The following is a 14557-nucleotide window of genomic DNA, read 5'->3' as shown; positions in this document are numbered from 1 at the left end:
TCAATCTGGACTTTTATCTTCAAATGCTGGGATAGGCAGCTCTCCGTCTCACTGAGGGCTTAATATCCAATAGACTAAAAAGGATGTTCAAGAAGTAAAACATAACAAATTGTTGCTCTCACTGCAGAAAAGATACTGAGTTTATCAGGAAGTACAGGTGAAACTCGAAAAATTAGAATATCGTGCAAAAGTTCATTTATTTCATTAATGCAACTTAAAAGGGGAAACTAATATATGACATAGACTCATTACATGCGAAGCAAGATAGTTCAAGCCGTGATTTGTCATAATTGTGATGATTATGGCGTACAGCTCATGAAAACCCCAAATCCACAATCTCAGAAAATTAGATTACATGCAATCAATAAAACAAGGAGTGTACATAGAACAATATCGGACCTCTGAAAAGTAAACGCATGCATATGTACTCAGTACTTGGTTTGGGCCCCTTTTGCAGCAATTACTGCCTCAATGCGGCATGGCACGGAAGCTATCAGCCTGTGGCACTGCTGAGGTGTTATGGAAGACCAGGATGCTTCAATAGCAGCCTTCAGCTCTTCTGCATTGTTCGGTTTCATGTCTCTCATCTTTCTCTTGGTCAGGCAAGTTTGCTGGCCAATCAAGCACAGTAATCTCAAAGTCATTGAACCAGGTTTTGGTGCTTTTGGCAGCGTGGGCAGGTGCCAAGTCCTCCTGGAAAATGAAGTCAGCATCCCCATAAAGCTCGTCTGCGGAAGGAAGCATGAAGTGCTCCAAAATCTCCTGGTAGACGGCTGTGTTGACCCTGGACTTAATGAAGCACAGTGGACCAACACCAGCAGATGACATGGCTCCCCAAATCAACACAGTCCGTGGAAACTTCACACTGGACTTTAAGCATCTTGCAGTGTGTGCCTCTCCATTCTTCCTCCAGTTTCCGGGCCCTTGGTTTCCAAATGAGATGCAAAAGTTGCTCTCATCAGAAAAGAGGACTTTGGACCACTGAGCAACAGACCAGGTCTGTTTTTCTTTAGCCCAGGTAAGATGTTTCTGACGTCGTTTGTTGTTCAGGAGTGGCTTGACAAGAGGAATATGACATTTGAAGCCCATGTCCAGGATCCGTCTGTGTGTGGTGGCTCTTGATGCACTGACTCCAGCCTCAGTCCACTCCTTGTGAAAGTCCCCAACACTTTTGAATGGCCTTTTCCTGACAATCCTCTCCAGGCTGCGGTCATCCCTTCTGCTTGTGCACCTTTTTCTTCCACACTTTTCCCTTCCACATAACCTTCTATTAATGTGCTTTGATACAGCACTTTGGGAACATCCAACTTCTTTTGCAATTACCTTTTGAGGCTTTCCCTCCTTATGGAGGGTGTCAATGATGGTTTTCTGCACAACTGTCAGGTCAGCAGTCTTCCCCATGATTGTGATTCCTACTGAACCAGACTGAGAGACCATTTAAAGGCTCAGGAACCCTTTACAGGTGTTATGGTTTAATTAGCTGATTAGAGTGGGACACTTTGAGCCTAGAATATTGCACCTTTTCTAATTTTCTGAGATTGTGGATTTGGGGTTTTCATGAGCTGTAAGCCATAATCATCACAATTATGACAAATCACGGCTTGAACTATCTTGCTTTGCATATAATGAGTCTATCTCATATATTAGTTTCCCCTTTTAAGTTGCATTACTGAAATAAATGATCTTTTGCATGATATTCTAATTTTTCAAGTTTCACCTGTAGAGCAGAACAGCAGCAGTAAAATAATGAGAAGCTATTCTAGGATATCTTAAGGCAGGGGTCCTCAACCCCTAGTCTGTGTACCGGCACCGGTCCACAGCATGCCAGAAACCAGTCCGTGCAAACAAGTGAAGCCCCATCTGCAGGATGCAGGCAGCACACAAAACCATGCCCCCTCCGATCCACGAAAAAACCTCTCTCCAAGGAACCGGTCCCTAGTGCCCAAAAGATTGGGGACCTCTGTCTTAAGGAACTACTCAGTGCCAAATCTTCACTTCAATGCCCTTATCCAGCTATTGCACATTTACATATGTAGTAATGTGTATGTTTCTATTTACCACATTTGAAAGATGTCTTCTTTGCTCAACAAAACATATTCAGTGCATGCAAAGTGTTAACTGCAGTCCAACCTTGTTCAGAAACAAAGAGTGCTTCATAGCATGGATGACAAAATAAAATCACATTTCATACCTTGTTTGTTGGAATTTGTTAGTTTAGGAACATCTCAGCATCTTACAATTCTTAAAATGCTTACTCACCTTTCCATCTAAAATGCATAGATCTTCTTTCATTATCATCTGTGAACTGAAATAATGGCATAATGAACAGGACATTCCATTTATCCCCAATTCTTTATCTTCATTTATTAATAATAATAATAATAATAATAATAATAATAATAATAATAATAATAATAATAATAATAATAATAATAATAATAATAATAATAATTGCACAGTCAGCCAGATGTTCAGACTGGATTTGGCATTTTTGTCTACCTATCGAGTCCTTACCAAGGACCTGGGATAGGCAGATGTGGATGTTGGATGGTATTATAGATATCGTCGCAGGATGGAAGCAGTTCCTAGTAAGGCCACTTTTTGCAATTGACTAATGGCGAATTTGTCAATGCCAATGGTGTTCAAGTGGTGCTCCAGTTTTTTGGGATTGCACCCAAGGCGCCTATTACTATTGGTACTACCCTTGCTTGCCTTTGCCACAGTCTCTCATGCCTCCGTCCGAGCCTGACTCCGAGGACGACATGGAGTGCTTTGTTGAGGCCCACGAGGGGGTGTCTGTGGCTTCAGAGGACTGTAGGGAAGAGCAGGCTGAGGCAGGCCAGGGCCCTTCAGGTTTGGAAGAGGAAAGGCAGAGTGCAGGTAAGGAGCAAGCCCCCTCCCCACCTGATCGTAGAGCAAGGAGAGCAGAGGAGGAGAGCTGGAGACAGACTCAATTGCTCGGGAAGAGAGCGTCCCGGCCCACTTCACAAGACACACCTGGGGACTAAGATATAAGGAGACGCTGTGGAGTGGGGCATTTGCCAGGAACAAATATGTTATCTTGAGATAGTGAATTGTGCTCGTTTAACCTGGACACTTTGAAATCCAGACCGGTTGGTTTCCTGCTTCTCCACCACAGAAGACATTTCTGAGTTTTTCCTTACAGACTGCAGGCAAGCAGAGTTAAAAGGACTATTTACATTTTGTTTTTGTGTTATCTGTCTTGCCTGTGTGTGCATTGATTAAACTCTTGCCAGCTTCTGTGGGAGCTTTTGGGGAATTTGGGCAGTGATTAAAGAACTGATCCCTTGCCAGCTGACTACTTTGCCTCCGTTTCGGGCCCTGAGTCATCACACAGTCTTTCTATTTCTATTTGGAGGTCTTTGTATTTTGTTATCTTCTCCAGTTTTTTATTTTCTATTCTGTTGTCTCCAGGCACTGCCACGTCCACTATCCAGACTTTTTTGTCTTTCTTATCGACAATTGTTAAGTCCGGGTTGTTATGTTGCAGGTACTTGTCTGTTTGAATTCTAAAGTCCCAGAGCAGTTTAACTTTATCATATTCTATGACTTTCTCTATTTTATGATCTCACCAGTTCTTGCTTACAGGCAAATGATATTTCTTGCAGATCTTCCAATGCACCATTGTTGCTACTTTGTCATGTCGCTGCTTGTAGTCAGTCTGTGCGATCTTCTTGCAGCAGCTTACCAGGTGGTCCACTGTTTCTTCAGCTTCTTTGCATAGGCAGAACTTACTGTCTGTTGCTGTCTTCTCAATTTTGACTTTGTATGCATTTGTCCTTAAGGCTTGGTCTTGTGCAGCCAGAATTAGTCCCTCAATCTCTTTCTTCAACTTTCCTGCTCTTAGCCATTGCCAGGTCTTCTTATTATCTGCTTTCCCAGCTATTTTTTTTAATGTACTGGCCATGTAGTGCTTTGTCTTCCCATGACTCCATTCTGTTCTTCATTTGGTCTTTCTTGTAGGCCAGTTTGGTTTCTCCAGTAGTCAGTAAGCCTTCCTAATACACTAATTTCAGTGCATCTTCATCATTGTCCTTCAGATATTCTTCCAAAGCCATTTTTTTCTTCTTCAACCATCTGATGTACTCGTAGCATTCCAAGTCCACCTATTTGCCTTGGTAGATAGAGTCTGTCAATGTCACTGCGTGGATGAAGGGCATGATTCATTGTCATTATTTTTCTGGTCTTCCTATCCATTTTTAGTTCTGCTTGAGTCCAGTCCACTATTCCAGCTTTGTATCTAAGGACTGAAATTGCCCAGGTATTGATTGCCTTCAAGGTGTTTCCTCCATTGAGTTTGGACTTTAAGATATTCTTCACTCTCTTGATGTATTCACCTCTAATCTTTTTCTTGACTTCAGTGTGCTTGATGTTGTCAGCTTGAAGGATACCCAAGTATTTGTAGTAATCTTCCTCATCCAGACTGTTAATGTTATTTTCGTGGGGCATCTTTATTCCTTCAGTTTTCACTATTTTTCCTTGTTTGAGAGTAAGTGTGGCACATTTGTCCAAACCAAACTCCACTGCAATATCTTGGCTATATATAAGGACAGTGTTCAGCAGCGATTCTATTTCAGATGATATTTTTCCATACAGCTTCAGGTCATCCATGAAAAGGAGGTGGGATAGTCTGGTAGATGTTTTTGATGTCTAATAGCCATGTCCAGAGTTATTCAGTATTGTTGACAGAAGAAACAGTGCAATAACAAATATAGTGGTGATAATGAATCTCCTTGAAATATTCCTCTCTTGATATTAACCTCTCCCGGTCTTTCACCATTGACCTGCAACCGTGTCTTCCATTGTGCCATCGATCTTTGCACAAATTTTCTGATGTTTCTACTGACTCCTGTTATTTCTAGGCACTTGTTTATCCAGTCATGTGGCAGAGAGTCAAATGCCTTTTTTGTAGGCAATCCATGCCATGATCAGGTTGGTCTTCCTTTTCTTGCAGTTTTCCAAGATCATTTTGTCTATTAGGAGTTGATCTTTTGTTCCTCTGCTATTGGGGCGGTTTCCTTTCTGTTTGGGTGGAAAGAGATTGTTTTCAACTACAAATGCTGCTATACTGCATCAGCTACCACACCAGTTAGCAGTTTGAAAGTTGTTGGTAAGCAGGTAATTGGCCTGTAATTGCCTGGTGTTGCCCCTTTTGCTGGGTTTTTCATTATTAGGTAGGTTTTCTCAGTTGTTAGCCACTTTTCAATTTCTCCTTCTTGTAGTATATTGTTGAACTGCTTGGCAATGAGTGGGTATATAACAGTTAGATGTTTCAACGAAAACCAATGCAGTTCATCTTCACCTGGTGCTGACCAATTTTTGTTCTTCCTTGCTCTTTTTTCTATCATTTTTGTTGTTATTACTAATTCTTTCATTTCAACTTGTTTTATTTGCATCCACCTCTTTTAACCAAGTCACATCCTTGTTGTGTTTCTTTGAGTTGTCCCATATCTGCTTCCAGAACTTCAGTGTTTCTTCCTTGTCAGGTACTGACTGATTCATTGCAGTTTCTCCATTGATGGACTGGTAGAAACGTTTCTGATTGGATTGAAATTGGAGGTTCTGCCTATAATTTGAAATTCAATCTTCATATCTACTGATTTTCTTGGCTATAGCTGTTATTTGCTGCTTTATTATTTTCAGTGCTTCCTTGATCTTCCTTGTTTCTAAGTGGTATTTCTTGATTAGATATTCTTTGGTCTTTTTGTTCTTCAGCTTCTTTTCTTTCATCTGTTCTAGCTTGCTTGCATGTGATTTTAACTTGGTGATCTTATTTTCTAATCTAACCTTCCATTTTTGTGGTGCACTGTTTGTTTTTCTGCTTTGTTGATTTTGCATCCCAGGTATTCAGTTATAACTGCAGCTGTGCTGTACATTAGTTGGTTTGTTTCTTGCAGTGAATTGTTGCTTATACTTGATATTGCAGTATTTGCATCTTTTAATGCTTGTGCTAGCTGTTTTTTGGAACAAGTCTCAATGCAGGCAGCCTTATTCTGTTGTTTTTGTGCTGTTCTAGATGCTCAGTTATTCTTTGTTTCAATTCTTGTATTTCTTTAGTTAGAGGGCTTTGTTCTTCCTGAGGAAGAGGTGCCTGGTTTCCAAATGAGAACAGTTGTATATCTCTGCTGGATTCCTTCACTGCCAACTCCCCCTGGCTTGCCTCTACATTTTGAATGACTTCTGGCAAGGCTTTGATTTCTTTGCCCTGGGTAAATCTTTGCAGTTCGTCCAATTCTGTTTGTGTGAATACCTTATTTTGTATTATAAATTGGCGTTGATCTGCTAGTCTCTGTTCTGTTATTTCTGATTCTGGATGTTGTTATTTTCAGAAATGGTGCATTCATTTTAGATATCCTCTTCTTGTTGGACTTGATCTGTAATAACAAATCATTATTTCTTTGTTTTCAATCACTGTGTATTTGCGACAGGTAGACACCTTTTCTTCCAGTAGTTCTGCTGGCCCTGGTTGCTCAGCCAACAGTCCTGAGTCCTGTAACCCATTTTTCACCAGATATCCAGGAACAACTAGTGCGGACCTTGTTAACCCGGGCAACATCCAAGCTGATATGGCATTCTGAAATTTACGTCTCACCATATTTGTTATGGGAGAGACACTCTTTGTCTGACTCTTCTGATGAGACCTGTCCAGTATGGTTGAACCTTTGGCATAGCTCTCATCTTCCTCAGAGTACACAACCCCCACAACCACGTCAAGGTAGTGCCTCACTGGGGGATGATGATGATGATGATATTATTATTATTATTATTATTATTATTATTATTATTATTATTTATTATTATTATTATTATTATTATTATTATTATTACTATTATTATTACTATTATTATTATACATACAGCAATGTGAAAATTCAGTTTCCACTTCTTTAGCTGGTATTGGGTTTCATTTGTATTGAATTCTTCCCCAGGATGTCATAATGTATCAGCACAGTATAAGTGTGCATCCACACACTGTGGTCTGTTGTAATTGATGAGTAGAAATGTTATCAGTGCATAGATTTTTAAAATATCATCCAAGGCTTTTGGGCATGGCACCCAGTAATAATAATAATCATACACTATCAGACAATATCATCTGCCTATCCCAGATTTTTGGAAAAGACTCGATAAGTGGACAAAAATGCCAAATCTAGTCTAAACTTCTGACTGCAATGAACCATAATAATAAATATCTTGAAAACCAGCATGCTATCACTCCACATTTTCAACCCAAGTTCTCTACAGACTACAACTGGCAGCTTCCCCAGCTGCCCTACCACTTTTAGACAGTTAGACAGCTCTATCTATTACAGCTTCCCCACCCCAAAAGACTGATATTGAAGTATAAATTTCTTACTTTTCAATGATATCAGCAATAAACTGACTAGCTGCCTGAGCCTCTTCACATGGAGGTCCAGGTCGAAATCTTGATGAACAAAGTGGAGGAAGATCTACATTGGGAACTAGATAAGAAGAGAAATAATCATGAATATTATCTGCATGATAGTAATGTCATATTTAAAGAAAAAGGTGAATAAAGAAAGCTTACTGATATATCCTTTGTTACTGGAATCAACGGTGGGTGTTGCAAATTCCTGTACACAATGCATAGTTCAGGAAGGGCAAAATACAAGAATTAGAAGTTGGTTTAGAAATATTTCTGCAATCTGTAAACACACGTTTTGCCTGAATCTTATTTATTAAAAGAAAATATTAACTGAATAAATTACACAACTCAGTTTCTAAGGCTGAATGTGGCAGGAAATTGGTGGTATGGTCAAAGCCTAAACCAGTGGGGATAAGGGCTGAATTCCTACTTTCTTTTGTGCATGCTCACTCTTGCTTTCTCTCAAATCTTTCCTTTCTCATATACTACAGAGTGACTATTGAAACATAAATCCATATCACAGTAAAACATTTTATATCTGAATAGTCAATTCTTGAAATAAAGGTAGCATATTATCCAGCAACACTGCAAAGGGACATGACTAAACTGGTCAGTCTGCTACTTCATATCTTCAGAATGAAGAATATTTCATATAATATTTAACAATATCACAGTTTGGAATATCCCACTGTAAAAATTTCTACAGTTGCCATACTGATTAGTGCATCCTTATTTTAGAATAAAGAAGTTACTTTCTATTAGAATTTTTCCTTTATTTTTTGTTTTATTTTCTTTTATTTTTCTCTATATTTTCCCCCTTACTAGTTTTCCTTACTAGTTCTTGCAATAGGCAGAGGATTGGCTCCAAAGGAAGAAGGTTTTTTAAAATACTTTAGAGACTTGGATTTCCTATTAGAGCTGAACAAGAGAATTTTTCGAAAAAGACAATTGCTTAACCAGGATCTGAATTTCCAATGCAGTCAAATCCCAGCAGTTTTTGTTGCTATCATTAAGTGAAAATTGCAAGTCATTAAGCAAGAACCTCACATAACTGACTTGTGACTTCCTGTCCACTTTCTAGAAGCAAAGTCAGTGGGGAAGCCAACTGGAAGTTGCAAGTCCCAAATGGCTTGAATGCTGCAGGATGGGCAAGTACTACAAAGTGAGGTCATGGAGTTCCTGCCAGGAATGCATGTGGGCTGATGAAGTGCAAACATATTATGGAGGACAATATCCATGGTATCTCATCTTCTGTAGTGGGCTCCTCAGGAGAAAAAGTGCTGGGAGCAACTTGCAACCTTTCCTGCTGGCTTCTCCATCAACTTGTTTGTAGGAAGCTGGCAAGAAGGGTAACAAATGGTGCTTATGTGACTGCAGGATGCTGCAAATGTTGTAGAAGTGAGATGGTTGCCGAGTATCTGGATTGTGATCATATGACTGAGGGGTTGATACAATGGTTGGAACTTTGATGGCTGGTCATAAGTATCACTCATTTAGCACCTGTGCAACTTTGAATGTGGGTTGAACTAGTGGTCATTAACAGAGGACTACCTGCATTAGCTTTAAAAATATATAACCATGAACCTACTGCTTTTATGCCGCATATCACTGTAGTATTCCCTAACTTTACAAGTGCAGAGCCATCTGCAGTTGTAATTGAACCTAAAGAAAGAAAAACATCATAAAATATATTTAAGAAAATGTGTAAATGTTACAGTGAAGCATTCAAAATAAGAGCCAGTGGTTACATACAGATATCAGTTTTTCAGAATCATAATAATTCGGTGAGATTGAATTATGTATTTTTTCCTAGACAGTTTCTTAAAATCTTATCTTTCTAAACATGTCATAATAGCAATAGCACTTAAGACTTATATAGAGCTTCACAGTGCTTTACAGCCCTCTCTAAGCAGTTTAGAGTCAGCATATTGCCCCCCAAAATCTGGGTCCCCATTTTACCCACCTCAGGATAGAAGGCTGAGTCAACCTTGAGCCGGTGAGAATCAAACTGCCAAACTGCTAACAGCTGGCAGTCAACAGAAATAACCTGCAGTACTGCACTCTAACTACTGCACCACCACAGCTCTAAAATATAGATTGTAAGGATTTATAATCCAAATCCAAATCATTTTCTTCCTTTCTAAACTTAATATTTCATGCTATTATAATCCTAATTTGGGCACTGCTGTTCAAATTAGTAGAAAAACAGATTAAAATAGAGGGGAAAATCCTTAGAGAATTCACAAGTCTTTGAGAAAGCGATAGAAAAAAAGGGAGAACTGCAGAAAAACGGGAATGCATTGGTAAGATTCATAATTCGAACTGTTTCAAATCATAACATCACTTAAAATTAAATTCAACTGCAAACTAGATTACCTATAAAATTGGAAGACTATTTGGAAGGGAAAATTAACATTTTTTCAGCCCTAAACATTATATATAATGTTTATACAATAAGCCTATAGGAACTATCAAAACATTAAGGCCTTAGTTCACAGATACCTGTGAATTATATGAGGAGGTGCAGACAGGGACCACGGGAGCCACAAAGAAGCTTTTGGTTGTATATTGTTGCAATAAATCTACACTTCCCAAAGTTTCATTGCATTGTTTTCATTGTTTATTTGTGTTCATTTCAATGTTAGAATTTTTAGGAGAAGAGTGAACATTATAAAGGGAGGTGCAATGCAAAAGGTTAGGAACCCCTGCCTTACATGCACTCTTTATTTCAGTAGAAGAGCCAAGCTACTCCCATAGACAGGCATAAAACTCTTAAATGTTTATATACAAACGCTCAGAGCTTGGGAAACAAACAGGGTGAACTAGAAGCAATAGCACACGAGGGAGGGTATGACATAGTTGGCATTACAGAAACCTGGTGGGACAAAACCCATGAATGGAATGGACTGATGGTGGATACAAATTGTTCAAAAGAAACAGTTCTACAAAAAGAAGAGAGGGAGTTGTACTATATGTAAGAGAACACTACATATCTGCAGAAATACACATGATCAAAGATAAAATCTCTCCAGAATGTATATTGGTCAATATAAAAGAAAAAAAAGTGATACTGCCATAGGTGTATATTACAGGCCACCCAACCAACCAGAAGAAACAGATGAACTCTTTGCCAACCAGTTAACAAATGCATGTAGGAAACATACCACAGTAGTAATGGGAAACTTCAACTATCGAGATATCAACTGGGAGACAAACTCTGCAGCGAGCGGGAGATCAGATTCCTAACCAACCTAGCTGACAACTTTGTCACCCAAAAGATGGAGGAGGGAACTAGACGTAAAGCTATACTGGACTTAATCCTTACAAATAGAGAAGAAGTGATAGAGTGAATCAAAATTACCAGAACCTTGGGCAAAACTGACATGTCATACTGGAATTTAATATAATGCAATCACTAGCAATAGAAAACAATCTAACCAATGCTCTAAGTTTCAAAAGAGCCGACTTTAACAAACTCAGAAAGAACCTAGGAAAAATCCCATGGATGAAAATCCTAAAGGGGAAAATAACCCAAGAAGCATGGGAAACCCTGAAAAATGTGATCACAAATATCACTGAGAAAGAAAAACAAGAAATCCAAGAAGAAACCAGCATGGCAGCACAAAGATCTCTCTGACAAACTGAAAGACAAAAAGGACAAATCTTCTCCCCCCAAACCCATCATAACACACACACAATCCCCACCCTTATCTACACGTCATAAATCACATTATCCAATTAGTTTTACATACGAAGTTTCACTTCCCATTCTGTACGCGGGTTTTTGCAATCCTATCACAACTTCCGGGTGATTCCTCCCACCCAAATGAAGCAATAAAAATAACAGGCTGTCTCCCACATTGTCAGCGCAAAAACATGTCAATGTTTGCAGCATTGACATCCGCCCCCCCCCTTAAAAAAGAACAGATCCTGTAATGTAAACAAACACAAGTTAGGAGCTGGCTTTTGGTTTGTTGGTGTGTTTCTCATAAAACCTTTTGATAAGTCTCTCAGTTTTCACATCACTAGATTTCACCCAAATGGCTTCAGACAATGGGTATCCCTTCCATTGTACAAGGTACTGCAATTTTCCCTTAAAGATTCTAGAATCAAGAATATGTTTCACTTCATAATGGGTCTGACTGGCTACTATGAGGGGTCCAGGTACTTTCTTATGGGGAGGTCTTAAAGTGGAGGCTCGAAAAGGTTTCAGTAAGCTACAATGGAACCACCGGGTGAATTTTCCCCAATGGTCTGGGGAGTTTCAATTTTACTGTGACCGGGATGATGATTTTCACAATGGGGAAAGGCCCCAAGAATTTCGGTCCCAATTTCTTGGTGGGTAATTTGAGACGTAAATATTTAGTTGACAGATAAACCTTCTCGCCCACTTGGAATGTTCTTTGGGGAGCCTTCTTTTTATCAGCTTGTTTTTTATAAGTCTCAGAAGTCTTTTTAACACCGTTTTTGTGTTTCTCCAAACCTCCTCCCAACCCCTCACCCATTGATCAAGTGTCCGGGAAGCAGAGGGCAACTGAGGATAAGCATTGGGCTGAACTCTTTTCCTGTGGATACTCTGAAAGGCGTGTACCCAGTGCTGCTGTGAACAGAATTATTGTAGGCCACCTCGGCGAAGGGGAGGAGGTCAGTCCAGTTTGTCTGTTGGTAGGAAACACAGCATCTGAAATATTGCTCCACCATTTTGTTAGCAGATTCTGCAGCCCCATTGGTAGCTGGATGAAAAGCAGATGATAAGCCTTGAAATGATCCAATTAATGTAAGGAAATTCCTCCAAAATTTCGCTTTGAACTGTACTTCTCTATCTGAAATTATTAGTTTAGGGGCACCATGCAGTCGGTAGATATGTTTCAGGAACAATTTAGTCAATCGTTCTGCAGATGGGAGTCCTTTACAGGCGATAAAGTGAGCAGAAAACAGATCTATCACAGTCCAGATGACAGTATTTCCTCTACTGTTGGGTAGGTCTACAATAAAGTCCATAGCTATTTCTTCCCATGGTTGGGAAGGGTCTGCTACCGACTGCAGTAGCACAGGGGTTTTCCCTGGAATTCTTTTCATGGTCACACATACAGTACAACTCTTGACATAGTTTTCCACATCTTGTTTTAGCCCCGGCCACCAAAATTGCCGGCGAATGAGGTGTAGAGTTTTTAAACATCCAAAGTTTCCAGCCTGTTTTAAATCATGGCTGTGTCTGAGAGCACTGAGACGAAAGGTTTCAGATAGATACAATTCCGCGCCCCCCCCCATGTATGCCAAACCATCCCTGCATGTTAGGGAGGTTTGATTATCTTTGAACCATTGATCGGTAAGGAGCTCTCATTTTATCTTCTTCACTCCCAGGTCATCAGGATTAGGGGTTCTCCAAGGTGTGAGTTGTGCAGCAGGTTATGAACTGGGGATAATTGCCTTGTAGATCTCTTCGTGTTCACTTTTGTACTGTGGCAGTCGGGATAGCGCATCAGCTAACAAACATGTCAAACACAAGGCCCGGGGGCCAGATCCGGCCCGCGAAGTGGTTTCATGCGGCCCGCAAAGCCATCATGGAAACAGTGAGGGAATGGCTCCCACTGCCTTGGCCCCGGCCCAGAGACCCTCCTCCTGCCAGAGACCCTCAGATCTGTCCCACTCCTGTGCAGGCCCCCATAGGCACCCCTTGATGGGAACGATGTAGAGCTGGCCATGCCCACCCAGTAGGCCATACGCACTTTAGCCACGCCCACCCAGGCCACACCCACCCGGCCCCCTGAGGGCAACCGCAATGCTGATGCGGCCCTGCATGAAATTGAGTTTGACACCCCTGAGCTAGGAAGTTTTTTCTTCCCAGTATGTACTTTAAAGTAAAGTTAAAATGGTTAAAGTACTGTGCCCATCGCACTTGTTCTGGGGACAATTTGCGGGGAGTTTTTAGTGACTCTTAAATTTTTGTGATCTGTCCATACTTCAAAAGGCACCTTGCTGCCTTCTAAATAGTGTCAACAGTTTAATAGCCCCCACCTAATTGTGAAGGCCTCCTTCTCCCAGACTGTCCATCTCCTTTCGCCTTCCGTGAATTTCTTAGAGGTGTAGGCACAAGGTTGTAGGACTCCACTTTTATTCTTTTGTAGTAACACAACTCCGACTGCCACATCGCTGACATCTGCTTAAATTACAAAGGGCTCCCCGGGGCAGGAGTGCTTTAGAACTGGTTCAGCCACAAATAAGTCTTTTTAAATTCTCAAAAGCTTTGTGACAATGGCTGGCCAGTTTGCGGTTTTCCCCCTCCCTTGCCCGTTTTGAGTAGTTCAGTAAGGGGTAGAGCAATTTTTTTTTTACCTCCGGAGAAGATGGCCACGGCCCGCGGTTGAGCTAGAGAATGCGGGAGGGTGAGTTCTGGCTGGCTGAGCCCTGAGGAGGCTGTTGCTTGCTGCACGGCCTCGGCTGGGCACCGGGAGTTCCCGGTGCCGTAATAACTTGCCGAGGCCGTGGGAAATGTTGGTGTGCCGGTCCGGGTGCGACGGGCCTGACCCGCGGCGGTGGCGGCAACATCTCTGAGGCCGCCGAAGACGAGTCGGGCGGCGAGGAGCCTAAGTGGCTGAGCTGCTCCGAACGACGGGACGCCTGGGGCCTGCGGCGGAGTGCCTGGGACCTGCGGCGACCGCGGCGATGCCTTCTGAGCCCGTTCGGCATTTTTACTGGGCGGCGAGGCACCGGGACCCATGGCAGCTGGAATGCTTCGGCGAGGCTTTTCGGCCTATGAGGACTGTAATTACATCTTATGGGGCCTGCTCGAGGTGCTATCCGGGCGGCGAGACGCCCAGAGTTTGTGGCGGCCAGGACGATCTTCTCGTGGCCATTTGTGACCCGGGCGGAAGGGCGCTTGGTCTGGGATGGCCGAGTGCTTTATCTGACGGTCGGTTGGTGGACTTTCCCCTCCGATGGAAGTTCCGCGGGGGTGGAGACATGCCAACCAAGGGGCCACGAGTTTTTTCCCCTCCACTGTGAAGCCCTTTGGGGCTGCTTGTTGGAGGATGGAGGCTGCCGGCGATACCGCCTGAAGAAGAAGACCATAGTGAGACCACCCATTTCCCTGGACGATATAACTTCTGTGGCTAGCTACAGACTTTCGGTCGTGAATTCAACTGGAGA

The 14557-nt window shown here is 41.7% G+C and overlaps 1 protein-coding gene across 1 annotated transcript in view; it reads right to left on the bottom strand.

The window, feature by feature from the left end:
- Positions 1-14557, bottom strand: part of EXOSC8 (exosome component 8) — a 49023-nt gene that overhangs the window by 12664 nt on the left and 21802 nt on the right. The window contains exons 5-8 of the mRNA XM_081315769.1: positions 8997-9070; positions 7571-7616; positions 7379-7484; positions 2260-2305 (exon numbers count right to left, since the gene is read on the bottom strand). Of these exons, the coding sequence (XP_081171895.1) occupies positions 2260-2305; positions 7379-7484; positions 7571-7616; positions 8997-9070 (272 nt within the window). The remainder of the gene's footprint in view (positions 1-2259; positions 2306-7378; positions 7485-7570; positions 7617-8996; positions 9071-14557) is intronic.

This window comes from Vipera berus (assembly GCF_964194415.1).
Source record: "Vipera berus genome assembly, chromosome: 2".
Classification (NCBI taxonomy): domain Eukaryota; kingdom Metazoa; phylum Chordata; class Lepidosauria; order Squamata; family Viperidae; genus Vipera; species Vipera berus.
The sequence above is the reverse complement of the archived record's forward strand: the minus strand, read 5'-3'. Positions and strand labels throughout refer to the sequence as shown.